The sequence below is a fragment of the Delphinus delphis genome, chromosome X, assembly GCF_949987515.2.
Source record: "Delphinus delphis chromosome X, mDelDel1.2, whole genome shotgun sequence".
NCBI classification, from domain to species: Eukaryota; Metazoa; Chordata; class Mammalia; order Artiodactyla; family Delphinidae; genus Delphinus; species Delphinus delphis.
The window spans coordinates 7,340,091-7,364,855 of NC_082704.1; the positions used below are offsets into that span (position 1 = coordinate 7,340,091).

The 24,765-nt window shown below is 43.6% G+C and overlaps 1 protein-coding gene across 3 annotated transcripts; it reads left to right on the forward strand.

Annotated features, from left to right (window-relative positions):
• The first annotated feature begins 1,158 nt into the window (after nucleotides 1-1,158).
• On the forward strand, nucleotides 1,159-11,442 carry LOC132418748 (SLIT and NTRK-like protein 4). Of its 3 annotated transcripts, none has more exons than XM_060002732.1 (2): nucleotides 1,159-1,172; nucleotides 5,382-11,442. In XM_060002732.1, the coding sequence occupies exon 2, from the start codon at nucleotides 5,432-5,434 to the stop codon at nucleotides 7,946-7,948; it is 2,517 nt and encodes an 838-aa protein (XP_059858715.1). In that variant the 5' UTR covers nucleotides 1,159-1,172; nucleotides 5,382-5,431; the 3' UTR covers nucleotides 7,949-11,442. The 3 variants fall into 3 exon arrangements, with proteins under 3 accessions (XP_059858715.1, XP_059858714.1, XP_059858716.1); XM_060002731.1 differs by lacking the exon at nucleotides 1,159-1,172 and adding an exon at nucleotides 1,551-1,703; XM_060002733.2 differs by lacking the exon at nucleotides 1,159-1,172 and adding an exon at nucleotides 2,130-2,201.
• Nucleotides 11,443-24,765: the final 13,323 nt, after the last annotated feature.

Below are 24,765 nucleotides of genomic sequence, written 5' to 3' on the forward strand. Positions count from 1 at the left end.
CCTCTGCTTGCTTACTAGACTTATTAACTGAATGACCTAGCTGCACGAAACTGGTTTAAGTGTTCGCCATTCCTCAGGATATCCCTACCCTCCCGTGGAAGCATTAACAAATGGGGCCTGGACAAGCCACACGCTCGATTTGCAACCTCTGGATAGTTGAGATTCAACAGCTAAAGCCTCTTTGGTAGAGACATGACAATGACGGGGCTACTGAAGTGACTTTTCTTAGTCCGTTTCATCTCCTTTTCTGTCTCCCCGAGGCATCCCGTAGGTCTCTCCTTTTGCTCCTCCCACACCCTTCCGCGCAGCCCCCAAACTCCAGACCTTGTCCCCCTTCTCTAAAGTCTCTCATTCACCGCCACCCTCCCGAACCAAAGTCCCCTCCCGGTCACCACCAAAGCCAGGAGAAGTGGAACGCTCACAATGCCTCCCTTATAGGGCTTGAGCTGGGAACTGGGCATGCTCAGTAGCTAAAGCAGATTTTTTCCTTTTTTCTTCTTTTGGTCGCAAGTGCGGCATCTCTCTCAGTCCCACACCTTTCTTTCCTATATCCCTGTCCCCTCTCTCCACCCCCGGCCCCTTAATCAACCACGCTTAACCCGTTCCACACCGAAGGCTCGCAGAGTCCTGAGGTGCAGAGAATGAACCCGTCTCCTAAACCCACTAAATAGTCCCACTTTGGGCTAAAGCTTCACACTTTTGCCTTAAAGCCCCCAGCCCCTCACGCGCAGACAGGTAGGAGTAGTGCGAACACTACTGGCTCCCAGGAAACTGGTCCCAAGAAGGCTCCATCCAGGATCGCCCTTTACCGAAGAAGTATTCCCGGAGCCCTCTGTTCTGCGGGGGTGACAATTAGCCAAAGGTACCGTACCCGTGATACAAAGCCCAAGTGCGATTGTTGCCTTGAATGTCATTGTTGTTGACTCACCCCCCTCGATCCTGGAATTATTCAATTCCGCGTAGACTCGACGCCCCTATCTACCTCCCTCGACCCCCCTTCCCCCAGGCTCTCCGCTGTTTCTTTGGCTTTGCCGGGGTTCTTGGTTGCTCTCTCAAAGGAACGCCCCGGGTGTGTGTGTGTGTGTGTGTGTGTGCGTGTGTGTGTGTGTGTGCGTGTGTGCCTGCCTTGGTTCTTAGGGGACTGGGGGAGGAGAAAGGACTCGACTGTGCGTGTATGTGGCGGGGGGATGGAGGCTGGCGCGCCCGCGTTAGGGGGCTGGGGTCTCTACGCGGGAGGAAAGGGGTCGCTCCTCCCTAGGGGGTGTTTTAGGCAAAAGGAGGGGGGATGCCGGGGGGAAAGTGCGCTGTCTTTCCCGATGTGTGGGCAGAAGAGGAATCAAGTGGGGGTGTCTGGATGGGGAACTGGGGGAGGCCTCGGGAATGTGCTGGGGTCGAGGTGCATGAGTGTCGGGAGGTAGGTTTGCGTGTGTGCCCGTGGGGGGGGGAGGCGGGGGCGGGGAATCAGCGCTTGTATGTAAAGGTGCAGCCCGTGTGCGAGGGGCTGGGTGCGCGCGCGCGGTGTCTGGCCGGGGGCGCGCGCGCGCGCGCCGCTGCCCGCCTGCTCGCCTGCGAGGGCTGCTCTTTGGGTTTGACGGGCAAGCGGGCGCGGAGGAGCTCGAGGTCGAATCACATATAGACCGTTGTGGAAACTGCAGCGCGGATCGCGGCGCGGAGGGCCCTGCGAGAGCCGCCGGGGTCCGTAGGTGGGTGAATTTCCAGCGGGGGCTGCGGGAGCTGCACCGACACGCGCGGCCTCTTCCACCAGCTCAGCCCGGCAGCGCGCGTGTGTGTGTGAGTGTGTTGTGCGGGCGCGTGCGCGTGGAGGGGGGCAGGTAGCTTATTATTTTTAGTTTGGGTCGTGTTGGTTTGGGGCGAGCTGAGTGGCCAAAGCGGCTGTAGTGGCTACCTCCCGCCTCCCGCGCGCCGTGCTTGGCTGCCCACGGCGCGGTCGCAAGTCCCTGAGGACCAAAAGAATCTGGTGTCCTTAGCATCGCTGCCCCCCTGGCGGCCGGGGCGACAGGGAAAGTGTCCTGTCTAGGGTGATGAGGGCTGTCGGGGCCGCTGCGCTGGGCTGGGCTTTGTTTTCTGCGTCCCCCTCGCAGGCACTCTAGGCGAACGTAGATCTGGGGCTCCAGGCAGTGGCCCGCGAGCTGGTCGGAGACTGCTGGCACCCGGCAAGACAGGGAATACGAGAGAGGCCGGTGGGTAACTCATAAAGCCCTGCAAAGCCGGGCAAGCGCTGGCAGCGCGACTTTGCAAGATGCCCGAATGTTGAGCTGATTTCTGGCTTAGTGACAGCAGCATTATGTGGCTGGCCGGCGTTGGGGGAAGGGTAGGGGTGGGCGCGCAAGGGGGAGCCTGGGCCGCCGCTCTCGGCCACGGAGCCGCGGGGTCACTCTGCCTGTGACAAGCGGGCTAGTGACGCCCCAGTGGCCATCACCCTCGTGGCCTGAGCCGACCACCTCTTCCACCTCAACCACCGCACGCCCGGGTCTATTAGAGACCGACGGAAACTCCAGCAGCTGCCCCTTGTGGGACTGGAGCGCGCGGAGAAATGTGTGAGCAGCGGGGCTGAAGGCCCCCGCGACATCCCGAGCGGTCCCCCCGCCTCCGCTGCCCGGCTCACGAGACTGCCGCTCGGGCCCGGGACCCGGGAGGGGGCTGCGTGCCGGCTCCGGGCACCGAGATGCGGCAAAACATTGCGGTACGCGCCATCGCCGGCGACCCCTCCAGCCGCGTCGCTGCCGGCCCGAGGTAGCGCACAGGGGGCGGCGGGGACCGCGTCTCTCCGCGAAGCCCCCCACGCGCGCCCTAGGCGGGAGGGCGTAGGTTTCCCATGCCGGCTCCGGTGAAGCCACCTCGGCCCACCCTCCCCGGTCGTCGGCCCCTGCAGGCCGGGTCCCTCCGTGTGGAAGCGGAGCGCCAGGCGCGGCGCTCGGGTGGATGCCGGATTTGTGGTAAGGCCAGGTTTGTGCAGTCCTGGCCGGCCGTGGGAGCCGGGCGTCCTGCGCGGCACGGAGAGCGAGAGACCGAGAGGTGGATAGGGAGACGGGCCGCCCTGGTCACCCCGAGAGATGGCTTTTGGTACTCAACTCATACTTTGTGGGTTTGCTTCTTTTCTTTTTGCCTTCCCCCCTCTCCCGATTTTAAAATGTACATGTTTTAGTGGTACCATGTGAATATGAGGTTTCTTTCGCTTCATTCATTGCCCCTTTCCGTTTTGAGGGGCTCCCTTCTCCTTGCTCTTTTTCTTCCTCTCTCCACTTCTCCTTGGTCTCTTGTCCTTTCAGTCCCTCTTCCCCTCTCTCCTTGGCGGATCGACTCCCCCTCTCCCTTGCTTGATCCTCCAGCTGCCTGCGGCTTCTGTTTCATGCGAGCTGCATTTGGGAACTTCTAGCTCGTCCTTGCGCTTTTTTCCCCCCTTGCTACTTAAAGTAGAAATGACGAGGAGGAGGGCAGCTCCTTATGCAATTTCGGATCTGTTGATGCTCCTTGTTCTTGTGTTTTGTACTGAATTCAGGTATTCAGGTGTTTGGTTTGGTTTGGTTGCTTTTGAATTTCTTTGCGCGGGGCGGGGGGAGGGAGGAGGGCGGGGGTAGTAACAAGAAAAGACTCTAATGAACCAGAGTAGCTGTTGAAAACCAGATCTGTAGGAAGGCCAAAGAGCATGTGAAATTTTGATTTTACAATGAAAGTTAGTTTGGATGATGTCATACTTTAAAATTATGACTTCTTTCTGCACTGCCAATCAAGCTATCACTGTGAATTGGGGAAATGCACGTCTATATGACAGCCAAGGAGCATCTCGGCAGTGCCGGCTGTATTCCGAACCAAACTACTCAAAATGCAAATCTTCGTGGGTCGTGGCTAGCGAATTGTCTACCTTGAGGCATGTTCGGTTTTACCACTAGCTGATTCCTCGTGGGCAAAATAAACAAAGGAGTTTCTGAGTGACACTTCTCTCCTTGTATCATTCCCTCATTGTGTGTTCCTGAGTGATTTATTTATTTAATTAATATTTGGTGGTAACCATATTGAAATTGCGGCCAGCTTCCCATTCCAGATGGAAAACACTCACACGGCTAAAACTGCATCAGTAAAACGCACAGTGCTTGCTGTTCCTTTTAATCTTTTCCATGAAGCATCGCATATATTTGTATATGCATGCAGTATGGAAGGAATTGGCAGCCACGGGTTAATTTGCTAAGCATGAAACTCCACTAAGTGATTCTTGATTTAGTTGTAGACAGGGACAGGGGGTGGTCATATTGGGAGAGGGGTGTTTGGGAACTGATGATTTTAGGGCAAACATTGGCTGTGCTAAATGTATCTGGCGCTGCAGATAAAGCCAGCCGGGGATTGTAGCGTGTGGACTCCTCTTCATCAGCAGTGGCGGTCTGTGGTCCAAGTGAAGGAGATCGGCATCTGAGCCAAGCTCAGTCGGACCTGGGTTCAAAATGGCACACAGAGGAATGGGAGAGGGCCAGGGAAGCAGGAGAGCCAGGTTTTGGGGGTGGGAAGGCTGTCTGGACATCAGCTAGGCAGTGCAGGGGCAAGCAGGTTTCTCTCCTGCTTTCGGGGACCCAAAGACAAAAGGCATTTTTCCCCCCTGCTTGGGAAATGACTGACAGGAAGCTAGATACCGTTTATTTACCTGAAACTCAAATTTGGCCGTCTTCTACTTGGTTATTTTTCTAGAACCTCGCAGGGTCATCTGTGTTTTTTTCTGTTTTTGTTTTTTTTTTTTTTTTACAGTGTAGAGCAGTGTACAGGAGTGAACTGATTCATGGCAATGTGCTCACCTCTGGCTGAAGCTCAGACAAGTATCTTTCTAGGGTTTCTTCCATCTTGATCTTTTGACTGTCCCCTCTACAGCCACCCAGTCCTCCCATCACCATCCTTCATGGAACCCAGGGCCCTAATGTCTTCTCTGCCTGGCTTCTTACCAAGCTGAAGCCTAGAGAGTAGACATTTACAAATTGAAATTCCTTTGTGGTGCTGTAGTTGATGTTCTGCGATCAGTCATTTGAGTCGCCAATAGGAAGCTTAAGGTCTGGATTCAAGGGTGAAATTTGGTGGTCCAAGTAAAAAAAAACTATTTTCAGATTGTTCAGGTTTAAGCATAACCAGCAACCTTTTTTTCCCTGTTGTTTGTTGTGTGTTCTGCACATGTAAGATTTGTATAAACTCCAGGCACGGAAATAAAATGTATGGTATTTTTGGTAGTTCTTGTTTGACCGAGTGAGAATACTTGGAGTTTGGGGTGCCTTAAGAACACAAAGCTAATTATTATAGCCGTGTGTTCGCTATGGTAGGATTTAAGCACAAATTCTTCTTCAAGTAATGATCATTGAAAAAAATGTTTTCTTTTTATTTTTTAGATTATTTCTCTTTATTCAGAAGCATAAAGTTGTTTGCTGATTGCAAGAAGATGTTTCTTTGGCTCTTTCTGATTTTGTCAGCCCTGATTTCTTCAACAAAGGCAGATTCTGACATATCGGTGGAAATTTGCAATGTGTGTTCCTGCGTGTCAGTTGAGAATGTGCTATATGTCAACTGTGAGAAGGTTTCAGTCTACAGGCCAAATCAGCTGAAACCCCCTTGGTCCAATTTTTATCACCTCAATTTCCAAAACAATTTTTTAAATATCCTCTACCCAAATACATTCTTGAATTTTTCACATGCAGTATCCCTGCAGCTGGGAAATAATAAACTGCAGAACATTGAGGGAGGAGCCTTCCTTGGGCTCAGTGCATTAAAGCAGTTGCACTTGAACAACAATGAATTAAAGATTCTCCGAGCTGACACTTTCCTTGGCATTGAGAACTTGGAGTATCTCCAGGCTGACTACAATTTAATCAAGTATATTGAACGCGGAGCTTTCAATAAGCTCCACAAACTGAAAGTTCTCATTCTTAATGACAATCTGATTTCCTTCCTTCCTGATAATATTTTCCGATTCGCATCTTTGACCCATCTGGATATACGAGGGAACAGAATCCAGAAGCTCCCCTATATCGGAGTTCTGGAACACATAGGCCGTGTCGTCGAATTGCAACTGGAAGATAACCCTTGGAACTGTAGCTGTGATTTGTTGCCTTTAAAAGCTTGGCTGGAGAATATGCCATATAACATTTACATAGGGGAAGCTATCTGTGAAACGCCCAGTGACTTATACGGAAGGCTTTTAAAAGAAACCAACAAACAAGAATTATGCCCCATGGGCACAGGCAGTGATTTTGACGTGCGAATCCTCCCTCCGTCTCAGCTGGAAAATGGCTACACCACTCCCAATGGTCACACCACCCAAACGTCCTTACACAGGTTGGTGACCAAACCACCGAAAACGACAAATCCATCCAAGATCTCTGGAATCGTGGCAGGCAAAGCCCTCTCCAACCGCAATCTCAGCCAGATTGTCTCTTACCAAACCAGGGTGCCCCCTCTTACACCTTGCCCAGCACCTTGCTTCTGCAAAACCCATCCTTCAGATCTGGGACTGAGTGTCAACTGCCAAGAGAAAAACATCCAGTCCATGTCTGAACTGATACCAAAACCTTTAAATGCCAAGAAGTTGCACGTTAACGGCAACAGCATCAAAGATGTGGACGTCTCCGACTTCACCGAGTTCGAAGGACTCGATCTGCTTCATTTAGGCAGCAATCAGATTACCGTGATCAAGGGAGACATATTCCGCAATCTCACGAATTTACGCAGGCTGTATCTCAACGGCAATCAGATCGAAAGACTCTATCCCGAAATATTTTCAGGCCTTCATAACCTGCAGTATCTGTATTTGGAATACAACTTGATTAGGGAAATCTTAGCGGGCACCTTTGACTCGATGCCAAACTTGCAGCTCCTGTACTTAAATAATAATCTCTTAAAGAGCCTGCCCGTGTACATTTTCTCAGGAGCACCCCTTGCTAGACTGAACCTGAGGAACAACAAGTTCATGTACCTGCCTGTCAGCGGGGTCCTGGATCAGCTGCAGTCTCTCACGCAGATCGACTTGGAGGGCAACCCATGGGACTGCACTTGTGACTTGGTGGCATTAAAGCTGTGGCTGGAGAAGCTGAAAGACGGGATTGTCATGAAAGAACTGAAGTGTGAGACACCCGTGCAGTTTGCCAACATCGAACTGAAGTCCCTCAAAAATGAAATCTTATGTCCCAAGCTCTTAAACAAGCCATCGGCACCCTTCACAAGCCCTGCACCTGCCGTTACATTCACCACCCAGCTGGGGCCCATTCGCAGTCCTCCTGGGGGTCCAGTGCCTCTGTCAATTTTAATCCTCAGCATCTTAGTGGTCCTCATCTTAACTGTGTTTGTTGCTTTTTGCCTTCTTGTTTTCGTGCTGAGACGAAACAAGAAGCCCACGGCGAAGCACGAAGGCCTGGGGAACCCCGAGTGCGGCTCCATGCAGCTGCAGCTGAGAAAACACGACCACAAAACCAACAAAAAAGACGGACTGGTCACAGAAGCTTTCATTCCACAAACCATAGAGCAGATGAGCAAGAGCCACACCTGTGGCTTGAAAGAATCCGAAACCGGGTTTATGTTTTCTGATCCTCCAGGCCAGAAAGCCATGATGAGAAATGTCCCCGACAAGGAGAAAGATGTATTGCACGTGGATACCAGGAAGAGACTGAGCACCATCGATGAGCTGGACGAATTATTCCCGAGCAGGGATTCCAATGTGTTTATTCAGAATTTTCTCGAAAGCAAAAAGGAGTACAATAGCATAGGCGTCAGTGGTTTTGAGATCCGCTATCCTGAAAAACAACAAGACAAAAAAAACAAGAAGTCACTGATAGGCGGCAACCACAGTAAAATAGTTGTGGAGCAAAGGAAGAGCAGCGAGTATTTTGAACTGAAGGCAAAACTCCAGAGTTCCCCCGACTACCTACAGGTCCTTGAGGAGCAGACAGCTTTGAACAAGATCTAGGTCATGCAATCTTACTTCCTACAGAGGACATTTATTTAATGATGAAAGTGCCTTTTGTTGACTTCTAACTTCCAAATACTATATTATCAATAGGCATAGAGGCAGGTGTTTCCAAGGGTGTCTCATTAACTGTAGCTGCAAAGATGTGTCCCGTAGAAGAGAATTCCCTTAATAGATTTTACTACATAAAACCTATACTGTGGAGTCCTGTGGGGATACTGCAAACTCTATTGCCAAAGGGATGCTTTAGATACATAATTCACTGAATTTAACCTCAAGAGGCAAATCTGTTTTGTACCCCAATGCAAAACCTTCGTCTCTTTGTGCTCTGTAAAGCAAACTCAAGAAAACTGTACCAGTGTTTGTACCTCAGCTGGGTCCTTCATCTTGCACGTAGATTCAGTTGGCGGAACTGGAATATTCCTTTTGATTTGTGGCATTGTTACAACTCTGTGTAAAGATTCTCTGAAAAGTTAAAAAAAAAAAAAAAAAGCATGCCAAGAGAGAACATTCGATAGTATTTGTAAACCGGTAACCTTTATGGCCTGCATCTTGAAACTGCTGGATTTATAATGTTAAATTGTGCAAATATTTGTTTAAAATATACCATGCATTATACAACTATAAAATAAATTTGAACACTTTAAGCATTACCTGTCTAGACATAAAACCTGAAAGAGAAAAGAGAAATCAACGTGAGTTACCTAGCGTTTGCGGTGATCTGAAGAAATACGTGATGTTTATCAGAATTAAACATGGCTCAAATTCAACTAATATTAGAGTTTGTTCTCAGTTATGTGAAATACCCACAATCCTTAAAGGTTGTCCAAAATTAGCAAAGTGCTTACCGTGTGAGCGCACCCAAAGCTATTTTTGTAACATAATTCATATTTATGAAGTACTTTGTATACTAAATAGGAAAATATGTACTCCTTAATCTGTATTTAATATGCCTGACTTGTTTTCCTGATCACAGGGAATTTATCAATAAGTATACATTTAGACAGCAAAAATATACCAAACTGAAACTGAAGCTTATGTGTACAGAAATATTCTGGACATTGTGATCAGGTATCATTTAAAAACAAAACAAAACAAAAAAACACAAAAAACAAAAGTACAAAAAAATAGTTCTGTGCTATTCTTGAGAATTTAGCATATTATCTTCAGATTTGTTACCAACTGTGCATTTTAAAATAGGTTCCTTTGTTTTATGGACTGTGTGTGGGGCAGTTGTCATTTGCCATCACTTGTCTTGCTTTTCAGAATTCTATGAACTGAATTCAAATAGTTTTCACTACAAGTATTTAAAAAATTAATGAGTAAGGTTAATAGTTATATCTTGTATGCATCAGTATCCTGTTCTTTCATCATTCTGACTACTATCAGATAATCAAGTAGAACAGTAAACATCATGGTGATCGTGGCTATCAAAGCCACACTGTAAAATGCTTTCATTGGTCTCAGATTCGTTCACAGTCTGCAAGTACAAATGATATGCCACTGTGTTTGCTTGTGCTGTTAACTTCTATGTCAAAATTGGTCAAAGGAGGGAAGCACTTGATCATGGGAGATATTTTAATATTTTTAGGTTCTCCTGATTAGCAAAGGAACATCCTGAAACACACTGCCTTCTTGGCCTGCCTGCATATGTATATTTTTCCTGCTCCATGTCTTTATAGTTACTGTATTGATCAGTAAGGTGACCAAGAAGGTAAATGTAGGCATTCTTCATGAATTTCAAGTGGCACGTGTTTTGGTGCAGCTTCTAAAATGATATTATGGTTAACGTCGTAACAGCAGTCCCTTTATTAATGACTAATTCCAGGGCTTTATGTGTTTGTTGCGAGATAAAAAACAAACAAACAACTTGGCATTCTTGGAGGTGTGTGTGTGTGTGTGTGTTTGGGTGTACATGCATACATATAGATAATTTGGAGATTTTTGTTAAATAGCAGAATAAATTGTCTCCATATGTATGTGCTGGTGCTCTTAAAACTTTAATGTGTAATTTTCATGACAATGTGAAAACTTTATATGAATATTAAAAATAAATAAATACTTGCTTTCTGATCTTGAAAGAAAAGACATGAGGATGTGTGCCCAACAGCCTGTTTGCATCTACAATTTCATAAGAACTTTTAATATGCCATTACCATGCTTGCACGCATCCATGGACTAAAGGGCTCCTAATGCATACTGGCAGGATAAAGATGGGAAAGCTGAAAAGAAAGTTTTAGTTTATTCTGTCAATAAAGTATGGATTGAGGAATCTTAAGTAGGTGCTTATGGGAGGAACCGGAAAGCTCTATGCATGATCTGGGGATGATAGGTCATTGGGATGATGACTTTTATTCAGTGTGGTGATGCTTTGAAGAGGTTTCAATGGCAAGAGTACCTGCCTCAATCCCAAAGCTTGCTGTAGCGTATTGGCTATCTCATACTCTTCTTCTGAAAGGTATAAATGTTCATCTTTTCCAGAAAAAAAAAAGAAAGAAAGAAAAAGTAATTTAAATGTATGTGGTTCTTTGGAGGTTCTAATTGTAAGTGAATGACAGTAACACATCCTTGGTTAAGGCTGATCTATTTTCCTTAACTGAAGTCATTGTGCCTACCTTATACAATATATATGAATTTACATCTGTCTCTCATTAGTTCTACTTGTACATTTTATGATAATATAGTTAGGCATAAGTTTTGAGTTGAGTACAAGAGCAGTTAAAATACTGTTATCTACATTGTGTTGGTTTCAACTATAACCTTGATAGTTAGTTTAACCCCTGAGGAATGATCTATATGTCGGTACAGCATTTTTAGTGGAATTTGATTTAAATCTAGAAAATCCAAGAAGAGCTCATTTCTAATGTGGCCTGACACATCATGGGCTTCTTGGCATTGTATCATGTGTTTGGACTCTGTTAGAATGGTGGCAAGGGCAATTAGATCCTTTGAAATCAGTGAAGAGGTGGAGATAATATGTCCATGGAATATAAATCAAGTTTTAAATTATTTTTTTATGAAATCAATAAAGATTCCATTCTTTAAAAGGAAATCTTTGTGTAATTTTATGAGAAAGCAGCTATTAAAATATGGTGATTCAAGTCTATAAGTCAATTTATATTCTATATTTAGTTTTCCATTCTGAATGATAAAGTGAATAAATATATTAATAAGAAAATCATTTCAAGACCAGCTTTCTTTCGTTGATTTTAAAAAACAATTTCTTTAAGCCATAAGGATGCATACATTATACAGGGCATGGCCTCATGAGTAACGTCAACAGGTATTGCAGAAATAACAACACGTCTGGAAATGTATGGCAGTAATATTAATCTATGATATCTTTTGCATGATTTGTACATTGACATTGTTTGAAATGAGCACAGTGAGTTTTTTTTGTTGTTGTTGTTATTGTCGCATCCAAAGAGCTGGGGAGAAAATATATTAAGAATGTATTTATAATCACTATTTTGAAATAAAGTAAAGAAAACACATTGTATTGTTTTTACCCTGATTTGATTATTAGTATTTAGGTTAGTTTATAAGACAAAAAATCAAGTAATGCTATAAAAGCTAATGTAAATCACAGAAAGGAACTGTTTTAATGACTTTTGTTTGCTTTTAATAACATCAAGGTATTAGAGAGACTTTATTAAATGCCATTTTTATGAACGTATTAATAAAATTGTTTGCTACAATGGTATTTCTGAAGCAACACTTTGTTAAATATGTTTATCTTTCCACTATTTTTCAGAAGAAATAAAGCAGTACCCAAATTGATCTTTACACCCAGATTTGAGGGTAAGACACAGAGCTTTAGAATACTGTTTGTGTTAAACTTAATTGCTAAATCTATGTTGAGATGTTTTCCTTTCAAACATCTTTGCAATTTGTATTCCTTTCCACTGGCAGCCTCTTTGGAGAAGAGCCAGACAGTGCCAAGATCAACATGTTTTGATTCTTCCCCATTCCCATGAATCAGTTGGAATCTGATATAACTGCAGATAAGCAAATATTACTATTCAATCTTAACTATTTGAATACTTTTAGAAAACTTCAGGTCCTCTATAATCCACGGCCAGCTTGATTGGTTACAGTTAATTATCCATTTCTGGGGTTGACTGATTTTTATTTGGTTCTTTCAGAGATGACCAAAATCATCAATCCATCATTTGGTTGAGAAGAATGAACCAATTGCATTATGGTTAATTTGAAGGCAGGAAAAATTATAAACAGGCCAATAAGGTGGACTTAAGGCATGTTTTCTTATGGGAAGAGATGGAAAGACAGAGGGAAACAGAGAGAGAACATAAATTAACATTGCTGTGGTCTAGCTCTATAGCCAGCTATGCTGAAGACCTGAACGGTATAGGTAGCACGTATGAGTACTTCTGGCCTAAATGTTTTATATATCACAGGAAATACATCACGTGATGGTGTGACATTTTAGTTCTTTTTGAGTACTGAGCACAGGGCTTTGGGTCCCAGCCAGTCAGTTATATAGACAAGGAGCATCAAATAAAGGTTTGGCTTCATTTCTAGTGCTCGGTCAATTAGTCCCTATGGTCAGATGGGCTGAGCTAAAATATCCTGCTTGTGGCTTCATTTACCGGGAATCACTGGCAACAAATCTCAAGTTCAGTTGTTAACCTTCAATCTCAGATTTGCTGGGGAATCTGTCCTTTGTTAAATTAAAAGCAAATGGGAGGCTAAATGAATTTTAATAATTTATTTTGTACAAAACTGCCCTCAGTCTAATTTTGAATTTCATTCGTTTCAGTTTCCACTGGTTGATAAGATTGCATTTTAGAAAGGTTACTCAAGGAAGGAAAACTGCGTTGTCTATCTCGTATGAAACTCTATGACTTTTTAATTCTTTAAAGATTACTTTTAGCCTGCTGTTCCTATGTCTACAGAGGAAAAATGAACGAGGGCTCTGAGACAACTACTTGAATACTTTGAGCCCAATAACTGCTACTGAGAATAAAAAGATTCAAATGTTTCATTAAATCATAATTAGTAGATCCGCTGACTATAGAACCCGGAACCAGGAAAGAATTACTCAGCCCTCCACCTTCGTTTGTTTTTGTATACGCTGGCTAAGTAGAAATTCTGCAGATTCAATAATACAACAAAAATGAGAAATTGCTTGTTTATCTTAAAAAGCTCGTGAGGAAGGCCTTCAGAGGGATGATCTGAATATGTAATGAAAAACATCACTCTCAAATTAGCTATAGGAAGCAAATAGTCATCTAAAGTTCCTAAACAATCTATTTCTCTGAGTTGGCACCTCACAAATACTAGCTCGTGTCATACACTGCTGGTTACCAGCCTGAGGAAGCCATGTTGGGCTCTGTTCTCCCTACTAAGACTTGCAATGTATATTTCCATCATTGTTCCATGTAAACTGAACCATTGTGGTAAAATTCTGGAGTTGATACTCAGTCATTTTAATGCTGTTTTCACTAATAAAAGTCTTTCCTTATAGGTCATATTTGTAGCCATTCAGTGTGTTTATTAGTGTGACATTAGTAAAGCTCAACATCAAAAAGAAATGCAAATAATCTGGTTTTTAGATGATGTGTTGTTCCATTAGTTTATACAGCAGGCCAGGTCTACCCACCTACACACACACACATACACACACACACACACACAGAGGAATACACACAAAGAGTGAATTATGCGCAAAGGAAATTATTTAGTTGATGTAAACAAATAAAATGTTTCTGCCCTGACTATGTAGATTTTTCAAATCAAAGTAGGTATTAGGGCCCAAATGATAATTCGCCTTCTTTTGGCTTCACTTTAAATTGCAGCCTGACCACTGTGGCATAGATAGTAGAAATTAGGCCCTGTTTATCTCCCTGGACTTCCTCGGATTTCAGTAATGTCTACTGTCTTGAGATTTGCTTTTGATTTTCCTTATTTGTTAACTTTATCATAATTATCATCCTCAGTCTCTAAGCTTCCTTGTTGTATAGCGCAGTATGGAATTGCCAGGTAACCATCCATGGTGCAAATCAGTGTGGCTACTACCTTTCACAAATATTATCCAGAGAACCAGGTACGGACATCTAGATCCAAAACGAAGAACCCCAGGGTGAGGGTTTGATTTGAAATTATCAGAACATGGAGGTTAAAAACAGAAGAAAAAGCAGGTCGAAAATGACTGACTGAAGAGCTCCGGCAAATGAGTATTACGAGAACAAGAATCATGGTAAAATATGTCAAATCTTAGCCTCCTTTCTCCCTACTCTCTCTCTCTGCTTCATTTCTTTTAGAAATATAGGAAATCCAGGCTGTATCAACACAACACTAGTAATTCAGGTTTTTAAAGAATTCCCTGGTCAATGAAAACAACTTAGTTACCTTTTCAGCCTCCATGGAATTTTTTCCTGAGATGACTGTCGTCACGGACTGACTTATTGTCAGGGCCTCCTGGTGCAGCTCTAGCTGTAAAAAAACCCAATAAATAGCAAATGTGTTTAATGAGAATAGGAGGTGAAACATGCATATTACATATAATGACTTTTGATAGGAGGCAAAATAAATCGATACAAATATTTGGGTTCCTAATCTTGTGGTAAAAAGCTACTAGGTCTTTTGGTTTGTTTTCGGAAATTTTATTTCAATACAAATTACCAAGTGCATATTTCAGAAGCCATTTCCTGCTAGAACCCCCAGGAAGCCATGTCTCTGCCATGGGTCCCCTTGCTCCATAGCGGGATGTGTCACATTTGCCAAGTCCTCCCTGCTGGAAATTCTTCTCTTCTGCTGTTGTAAACAGCCAGCATCATCTATGGCATGGGCTAGTTTAGGGAGATTTTTTTTCACTGTTGTTTGATTGTTAGTGGCAGTACACACAAAAAATCGAGGATTCTATGTCCAAGCATCTATTTGCCTTTGTAATATCACAACTAGAGATCATTCCGTTGTATGTATTTCCCACATTGCTATATTTGTTTTTATTTACCAGTTATCTTCCAGCCCACAGCAGCTACTCGTTGTTTTATTCATAGCTCTGTCAAAGCGGAGGGTAATCTCCACCCTGGAAACTCACAGTTATTTATAGAAAGAATCATCACACTTCTATCTGCTCATTTCCTTCTATAACTTCTAGAAATATAGAAAATGTAGTACACTAAGTGATTGATTTAAAAGGAAGTCTTGCTGACACAAAAATAATTATAAGAAGAGAGAGTGAGTTATCAGGAAACAAGTCAACGTTAGGATTTCTTGCATTTTAGATTTCCTTGCATTGGAATTGGAGTGCAATGCTTTCTCTCCTGAGCTGGATTCAAAGAAATCAGGTTGCACTCTGGAGTCCCTGCAGTAACTCAAGTAGTATATTATTGCTGATATGTGGGCAGGCTTGCCATGTGTTGCTTATAAACATGGCTGTTACTTTCTCCTTGCACCCTCTATTTCAGGAAATATTCCTTTGCTTAGATTTGGCACCATGAAAATTCACAAAGCATTTTTTTTTCTAGATGTAACTAAGCAGTTCCACAGAAATATGTATTGTAAACTGGATAAAACCATCGGGATTAAGAAGAGAACTAGTGTGTCCTTAGGAAAAGAGGGATATTAAGAGAACCCCAATACAGGCATTTTATTAAAATTCCAGTGAGATCACCTTCCTTGGAACTTGTTGACTTTTTGTAGGCTTCAATGTGTGCATCGTGAGAGAAGTAGGACTCTGTACGGACTCTGCACAATCCTCTTGGTTGCCTAGACTGTGCCGCAGTGTAGGATGTGTGAGCAGTAACTTGGTTATTTAATCCCAAATGCATATCTGATCTCAGCTGCTCATTTGAATGTAAACACATTGGAGAACGACAGTTTCTAAATAGTGCTCTTACTATAACCAAGTGAGACTGTTCTAAACAGTCTTTATTCCATCTGAAATGTCATCAGAGTGGGCTTAAACCAAGAGCCTGTTGGTGAGTAGTTGTCTTCAATGTTTAAGAACCATCGTAAGAAGATGGGAGCATACATACCCGTTGAATTTCCAAATCAGATCGTTTCGTTCCAATTCCTTTCCTGTTGGAAGAGCAACTAGGGCTAGAGCAGGAAGGTGACTTGCCCAATGTCAAACAACACATGAAGGCCAATCTGGTCTACATCCTGATTCTCCTGACTCACAGGATAATGTTATTTCCATTACACTGTTCTATTTGGAAGTTCCAGAGGGGAGAGTGAGGATCTGTGGGTGACGCTTCAGGGAAACATTCCAATGTGGCAGAAGGACATTTTCCATAAGGTTTTATGGCAGCCTGTAACTGGAATGAGCTAGATTCCCAAATACAGAATTCTTTGCCCACGGAGGTGTCCAAAGTTCGAATGCTTCTGACAAGGAAGATGAATGTCATTCAGAAAAATTTATTTGAATGCAAATTTCGACCAGATGATCTTGGAGAACACTCTTAACTCTAAGATCCAAGGGTTCTCTGATTTATACCCTGAAGTCATTTATCCAGCAAGTTAAATATGTATTTGCTCCCAAACATTCAAATACCAGATCTATAGTAGTTTAATTGCTATTACATGTTATCTGCTAGACAGTAGAATAACAAATACATAACCCAAAATGCCAGTTAGATATTAAACATCATTTTAAAAGGGACATAAATTTCACTCTCATTTTTAGCATTTTCATGTTGTGAGCATTCCAAAAAGAATACTCTCTGATGTTTAATTTTTTTTTTATAAAGAAAAAAACAACCTCCTTTGTACATTGCACTGAAGATGACACTATAGTAACAACCTCACACAAGAAATGGTAAGACGTGCTTCTGTTTATTATCTCAATCCTAGGTTTCAATTTTGAGGTTATTTCTTGAGCTTGGTAAATGGAACACAAAGGTTAGTTTATTGTAATATCATCTTCTCTAATTGGAGTTGGGTCTATTTTTTTAATTACTTACCCTCAATTAGATAGAATTGAAAAGTATTCCAAAGAATTTAAATTCAGGTTATAGCTCAACAGACTATATTCAGAATAGCAACTATAAATGATCTGAACTATAAAAAATACTCTCAGAACTTCTTCTTTGAATTTCATTCTATAGAGAGAGAAAGTTTTCTTAAAAAAAAAAATGAAAAGAAAGGGGAAAAAAAATCCTTCAGACCTCAAGGGTTTCCGGTTGTTTATTCTGGCTGCAGTTAGTTTTTAAAGATTCTGAGTACATCCAAGGTCACTCAGCAATTGTGAATTTGTCTTCTTTAAGCCACGTTAAAAGTGCCCCCCTTAAAACTGACTACTTGGGACTTTCCTGGCAGTCCAGTGGTTACGACTCCGTGCTCCCAATGCACGGTGCGCAAGTTTGATCCTTGGTCAGGGAAGATCCCGCATGCCGCTCTGCATGGCCAAAAAAAGAAAAAAAAAAAAGTGAGAAAAAAAAATGACTACTGGGCATTCACTGACACCTTTAATTACAAAAAGTATTCCTTCAGGTACGAGTTAGTAACTCATTCAAAATGAGCAGTTTCACACTTGGGAATCGTACTTTACTTCTGAAATAGTCACAGTGTTAAATGTATAAATAACCTCTGCCTAATTATTTTTTGTGTGTAAGTAGAGGAGAATAGAAGGGAATAAACATATTTAGTTTGATTTGTTGCTGACATGCGAAGATGTTTATTAGAGGGAGGCGTACTGACTGACCTCCCCTCTCTCTTGTCTGCATGCCCACAGATGCCTCCACATCACCCTGCCCGCCCCGCTGCCCCTCACTCAGCCTCTTCTGCAACACGGGCCACAAGCTCTAAGAGTAACCTCTCTACCCCCAGTAAAACTCTGATTCTGCTTAAGGTTATTCTTTCTACCTGATTCACATTCAGATAGCAAATTCACATTGCAGCTGATTCACATGCACATGAGTACATCAGTATTCTCAGAGGTTCTTGCATTTTTAAGAGACAAGATTGAAGGGTAGAGGAGGAGACTCCTTCAGGCCACAGGGTAGCATGTCAGGCCAGTGACAAGCAGTGGACTAGGGGGCCTCCCTCGCTTTCCTTCAGTCACAGCACTTGTAAAGCTGGTGGAACTCACATCCATTTGAACTGGGAGACTAACTTAAACCCACTCCCCTAGAGATCCACATGAGGTCCCCTCAGTGGCTTTCATTCAGTCAACCTTCTTCATATTGGCCAGAGGAGAAGGGGGCATCAGTTAGCTACGGCTCTCCTGTGGAAATGACATTTAAATTCTTGAAGGGTGATGTTAAATGAGTTTTTGAAGTGCAGGGTTGAGAGAAGGTCTTTGAGGCTGAGGGCACAACATGGGCTAAACCCCCGATGTGGGAAAGAGCTCATTCTATGGTGCTGGTGATGCAGGCAGGGGCCAGACCAGGGGCTGGCAGACTTGTTCTGCACAGCGCCAGACAGCAAATACTTGAGGCTTGTGAGCCATAGGGTCTCTGTGACAAGTAGTCAACTCTGCCATTGTAGCATGAAAGTACCCATAGGCAGTAAGTAGACAAATGCGTGTGGCTAGGTTCCAATCAAACTTTATTAACAAAACAGGTGGTGGGATGGATTTGTCCCATAGGCCATACTTGCTGGTGGTGAAGGACCTGGTAGGCTTCTGACTTCCAGGTGCTTTGGGAAGTAGATGAAGGTTTGAAAAAGCATTGAGGTGACATGACTAGGTTGTTTTAGGACAGACCTACTGACTGTTTTATTGAGGCTGAACTAGAGGGAGTGAGGAACAGAGTGTAAGGGAGGAAACAAGCAAGATGAAGGAGATCTAAGCTGTTCAAGATGAAGAAAGTAGATGGCTGTGATCGATGTTTTCAATGTAGACTCTGCAGGCCTTGCTGATAGATATGAAAGTCAGAGTGACAAGGGAGTCAAGGCGGCTTCTCGGGGTTCTCTGCCGTGAATGATTGGGCTGATGAAGATGCCATTCACTGAGCTGAGGAACTCTAGGGAGGGGGGCTGTGGAGAGGAGATGTCAAAAGAGTAAGAGCAGGCTTCCCTGGTGGCGCAGTGGTTGAGAGTCCGCCTGCCGATGCAGGGGACACGGGTTCGTGCTCCGGTCCGGGAGGATTCCACATGCTACGGAGCGGCTGGGCCCGTGAGCCATGGCCGCTGAGCCTGCGCATCCGGAGCCTGTGCTCCGCAACGGGAGAGGCCACAACAGTGAGAGGTCCGCGTACCGCAAAAAAAAAAAAAAAAAAAAAAAAAAAAAAAAAGAGTAAGAGCTCCATGTTGAATGTGTTAAATTTGAAATGGGCTCGAAGTCTTCAAGTTGGCAGGTAGGTGGCTGCCTTGGTCCAGCAGGAGCTCCGAGGAGAACGTTAGGCCAGGGACAGAATTGAGAATCGCCATCACTGACATGGAAGGTCACAGAAGGAGGTCACAGAATGAGAAGCCAACGCCCAGCAAGGAGTGCAGGCGCTTTAAGCACCATCTGTATCAGAATCACCTGAGGTATGTGTTAAACTCCAGACTCTCGGGCTTCTTCTGAATCTGAGTATCTGTGGGCAGAGCCCGAGAATGTGCATTTTAACGCTTCCCAGGTTATTCTTATCTACATGAAATTGTAAAAATCTCTACTGTTACGATAACTTGGAAGAGAAAGCACCTGCAAAAAAGAGAAATCAGAAGCAGACGGCTAGAGGGAAAGCCAGGAGGCTGTGGGGTCCTGGGAACAGAAAGAAGAGTGTCTACAAGAGGGATGGAGCGGCTGACCATGCCCAAGGCTGCTGAGAGACATCAGTGTGATCTCACCAGGCTTTTCTGGTACCGGTCCCACTTGAATTGCAGCCAAGCCGAATGTCAGAACAGCTGTGGGACTCCATGCCCTGACAGCAGACAGAATCGCAGACAAATACACCACAGATGGAGATGGTCTGAGAAATGAGACAAGAATCAGGACCGGAATACTGGGCAAAGTGGAGGCAAAAGATGAATGCAAGGAAGGACTTCCCTGGCAGTCCAGTGGTTAAGACACTGTGCTTCCAATGCAGGGGGTGCAGGTTCCATCCCTGTTCGGGGAACAGGGATCCCGCATGCCATGCAGCAGAGCCAGAAAAGAAAAGATGAGTGCAAGAAAACTTGGTATTCCAGAGGAAAGGGGCTTGGAAACACCAAAGCCAGTGGCAGAGTCGTATCCAGGGCAGGAGGTCAAAGTGAGCACCTGGAGTCAGCACCAGAGGGCATCAAGGTAGGATGTGACAGAAGGTCACCAAACTCCAGCACTTTTTGAGAGGCCTCATGCCCAGTGGTTCTGGCCCTGCCAGGGATGAGGAACAAATAGGGGAATCTTGGAGCTTCAGTTGTTGGCCGTGGGCTTTGAATTGGAGCAAATTCTGCCAGGATAACACTACTCACACCCCTGCCCACTACAGCCACATTTCCTTCATAAAGTGTGTTCTTTAAATTGAAGGTAATACACATTCACTGAGTGTCTACTCTGGGTCTTCTCTGGGTTGAGGGCTGGAGGATGCAGAAGAGTTGGCCATGGAGATCACAACCTATTAGAGGAGGCAGGTGTGAAAGTGACCAAATGAGTAGACTATCACATCTTCAATGCTCTGATATAAAGACAATGTGCCCCCTCTGATATAAAGACGATGTTCATGTTGACCTTACCTTTGAAGACTGGGTTGGAATTTTTTAAATTTTTATTTTATATTGGAGTTTAGTTGATTAACAATGATGTGTTAGTTACAGGTGTACAGCAAAGTGATTCTGTTATACCCATACAAGTATCCATTCTTTTCCCATTTAGGTTATTACAGAATATTGAGCCAAGTTCCCTGTGCTACACAGTAGGTCCTTGTCGGTTATCTATTTGATAGGTGGAGAGGTAAGTTTCGGCTGAGAGAACAGCTTGTGTAAAGGCAGAGAGGGTTGGGAGAGCCTGCTGTTCTCAAGATACTGGGTGGTTCAGCGTGGCTAGAGCACGTGCCTCCTGAGGGATCTCTCTCCCTGCTTACCCGCCCTCTCCAACTAGAAGAATCACAGCTCCCTCAGGCTCCATATGTGTCAGACTGATCTCATCATCCTCCCTGCACAGAATGTTCTTCCAGTCTTTGCCATCCTGATGGCCAGTCTTTCAGCTACCTGGTCACTACAAACAGAAACCCAGGTGTCATCCTGAGTCCAACCTGTCCTTCACTCCACATCAGCAAAGTCTGGGGCTTCTCCCCAAGTTCTGTCCTTTATACCTCATTGCTGCCATATTGGTCCAGGCCGCCAGCCATTACTGCTTTCCCGGATCTCTGCCGAAGCCTCCTCGCTGCTCTCCCACCCCCAGCTGCCTCACATCCATTTTCCACACAAGATCGGCCACAGTCATCTTAATCTTTCAGTCACATACAAATCCCTTCAATGACTTCCCATTGCCTTTAGGATACGATAAAAATAGCTAAAAATCGTACTCATGTATTGAATGCTTATTACATGCCAGTCACTGTGCTAAGCATTGAGCATGTGCCATCTAAATTAATTCTTATAACAACTTTATGTTGTAGGCACTACTATTGTCCCCAGTTCACAGAAGAAGAAATGGAGGCAAAGGGAGATTTTAAAAACTTGCCTAAGGTTACACACAAGTAAGTACCAGAGCTGGAAAACAGACGCAGGCATCTGGGCTATAGACCCCAGACTTTTGTGTACTCTGCTACCTGGCTCCTACAAAATGTAAACTCTTTACTGTGCATGGTCTACATAATCAGCATGGTTGGGCCTCTGCTTGTCTTCTCTAACCTCCTGCTTTTGTTACCCTCTCTCCCTTGATATTCTATGTGGCACACTGAACAAAATGTCTGCAATTATGTGAACGTGCTATGCTCTCTTATCCTCAGGCCTTTGAACATGCAGCTGCATCTCTCTGCCTAAACCTCCCTTTGTCTCCTCTCTTTGCTGGGTTGATTTCTATTCTCATCTTAGATCTCAGCTTACTCACCACCTCCCTCAGGAAGCCTCTCCTAGACATCCCCATAGTACCCTGTGCTGACTCCTGTATCAACACTTGTACCTTGTATTAAAATTGCAGGTTTTCTGATCTGTCTCTCCAATTAAAATCCATATTCTGTTCATCTTATATCACCAGTGCTGAGCATAGTACCTGGTACGTAGTAGGTGGTGAACAGATATTTACTGAGTCAGTAAATTTAGTCACGGGTATGACAGCAGATGAAGTCTGAAAGAGAGAGTTTGGCATCAAATTATGAAGGGCTTTGGATTCCATGCTAAGATATTTGTATTTTATTCTGCAGGCAATGGGGAGCCATTGATGATTTTTGAGAAGGGAGTGACATAATCTGAACTTTTTATTTTAGGAAGTTTTGTCTGATACTCTGGGTATTGGAGAGAGAATTTTGAAGGCAAGAAGATGATTAGGATGTCATTAAGATAATTAGAAAATTAGGATATTGGTCAGTTTCTGCTGCATGAAAGAATTACCTGGATACTCGGCAGCATACATCACAGGTTGGCTGGGGTGGCTTTGCTTCAGGCTATGGGTCTGTGGGTCAGCTATGAAGGCTCGTCTATAGACTGCAGGTGTGCGGGTTGGCTAATCTAGGCTGGCTTGGTTCCAGTCTGTGGTTTCAGTTCTGTCTTTTTCATGTGTCTCTCATTCTTCTGAGACTAGCTGGTCATCCAGAGGAAACTCTTCTCAAAGCAATTTCAGAAGCGCAAGAGGACAAGCCCAACCATGCAAGTACATATCAAACCCCTACTTGTATAATGTCATTGACCAAAGCAATTACACAGGCAAGTCCAACATCAAAAGGGCAGGGAAAAAATACTCCTCCCATGGAGGTTAAAGGGGAGAGAGTGAGTATTTGCTAAACAATAATCTAATCTACCGTGGATGCAGTTGCTGCAGTCTAGATCCATGAGGAGTAAGGAGGCATGCCCTGCCTTGAAATCTGGAACAAAATTTTAGGGGCATATTTGCAGCAACATGGATGGACCTAGAGATTGTCATATTGAGTGAAGTAAGTCAGGCAGAGAAAGATAAATATCATATGATATTGCTTATATGTGGAATCCAAAAAAAAGGTACAAAAGAACTTATTTACAAAACAGAAATAGAGTCACAGGTGTAAAAAGCAAACAAACTTATGGTTACCATGGGGAAAGGGGGGAGGGATAAATTGGGAGATTGGGATTGACATATACACACTACTATATATAAAATAGGTAACTAATAAGGAACTACAAGCACAGAGAACTCGACTCAATACTCTGTAGTGACCTATATGGTAAAAGAATCTAAAAAAGAGTGGATATATGTACATGTATAACTGATTCACTTTGCTGTACAACAGAAACTAACACAACATTGTAAATCAACTATACTCTAATAAAATATATATATATATAAATTTAAAAAATTTTAACGGCAGGGTAATCACATATATATTTTTTAAAATCTTGTCTCTACCCCCACATTTCAGAATTGTTACTGATAGGATCTATTGTTCCTAATAGAAGTATCATATCCCTGAGTTCCAGTGGGATGGAATAAAAGCTTGGGAAACACTGCTATAGATGATACATGATATGGGCTTAGAGGATGAGACGTGAAACACACAAAAAGACAAATAGTTACATGCAGAGTAGGAAGAAAGAAGAGTCAGTGATGACCCAAGGTATTAGAGACCAAATGATCAATAACATTTAAGTGACGGCTTAAATGAAGATAGTGTTGGGAGGAAGGAAATCATTTATTCAAGATATACTCAGGATGCATCTATTATGTACAAGGCCCTTATTCAAAGGTATGAATAAAATGTGGCTCCTGTCCACACAGATCTTATAGTACAGTGAACACAAGACTTGTACACATAAGACATACATCCAAATAAATATTTAGAAAGACGTAAATGACATCGGGAGAAGAAGAAATTGTGAGAACTTAATTCCGCCCGTAGAGATCAATAATGGAGGAGGTGATGATAGATCTGAACCCTAAAGAATAGGTGGGCTTTGGATAGGTGGTAGAGAGGGCAAAGCTTCAGCCAAGGTGTGCAGCTAGAAGTGTATGGTATACATGAAAGGTTAGTGGGAAATGGGGTTGGGCATGTAGGTATTCTTCAGGCCTCTTTTGATAGCAAAAGACAAAAAAAAAAAAAGCCTAAATTAGCTTAGACAAAAAGGAAATTTCTATAAAGTATTCTAAGGTATCTTGGAAAACTATGAGAAGGGCCGGGAGAAAGTACAGCTGCCCGTGAGATAACTATTGATAACTACAGGATGCTACCAGGTACCTCTCTGCAACTCATATCTCTACTTGCCTCTAAGTTCTTCCTCTGCTGCTACTCTTCTCTCTCAAACCAATCTATCCACAAATTTTGTTGATTTTACGTTCAACATATATCCAAAACCTTCCCACTTCCCACCACTCCACAGCCATCAACTAGCTCATCGTTATTTCTTGCCTCGATACTACAATAGCCTTCTAACTGGTCACCCTGCTTCTACCCCTGCACCCCTTCAGTATGTTCTCACAGTGGTAGGCGACGAGAGCCTTCAAAACAATGTGAGCCAGATGATGTCACTCCTATTTTCAAAACCCTTCATGGTTCCCCATTTCTCTCAGAATAAAAAAACACACAAAAAAATAGCAAACAAAACAAAAACAAAACTAAAGTTCTTATAATGGGCTCTAAAGTCCTACACAATCTAACTTCTCTTCTTTCCCCACACCCCTGAACTTTGGCCTACCCTCAGCCAGACTACAAACCCTCTTTAAAGCCTCCTCTTGAGGGTAAAACGTTCTCTGACCTTCCATCCCACCTGGCCACCCTTGCTCATCCATCCCGCTTCCCCACACCCAGTTCTTTCTACCC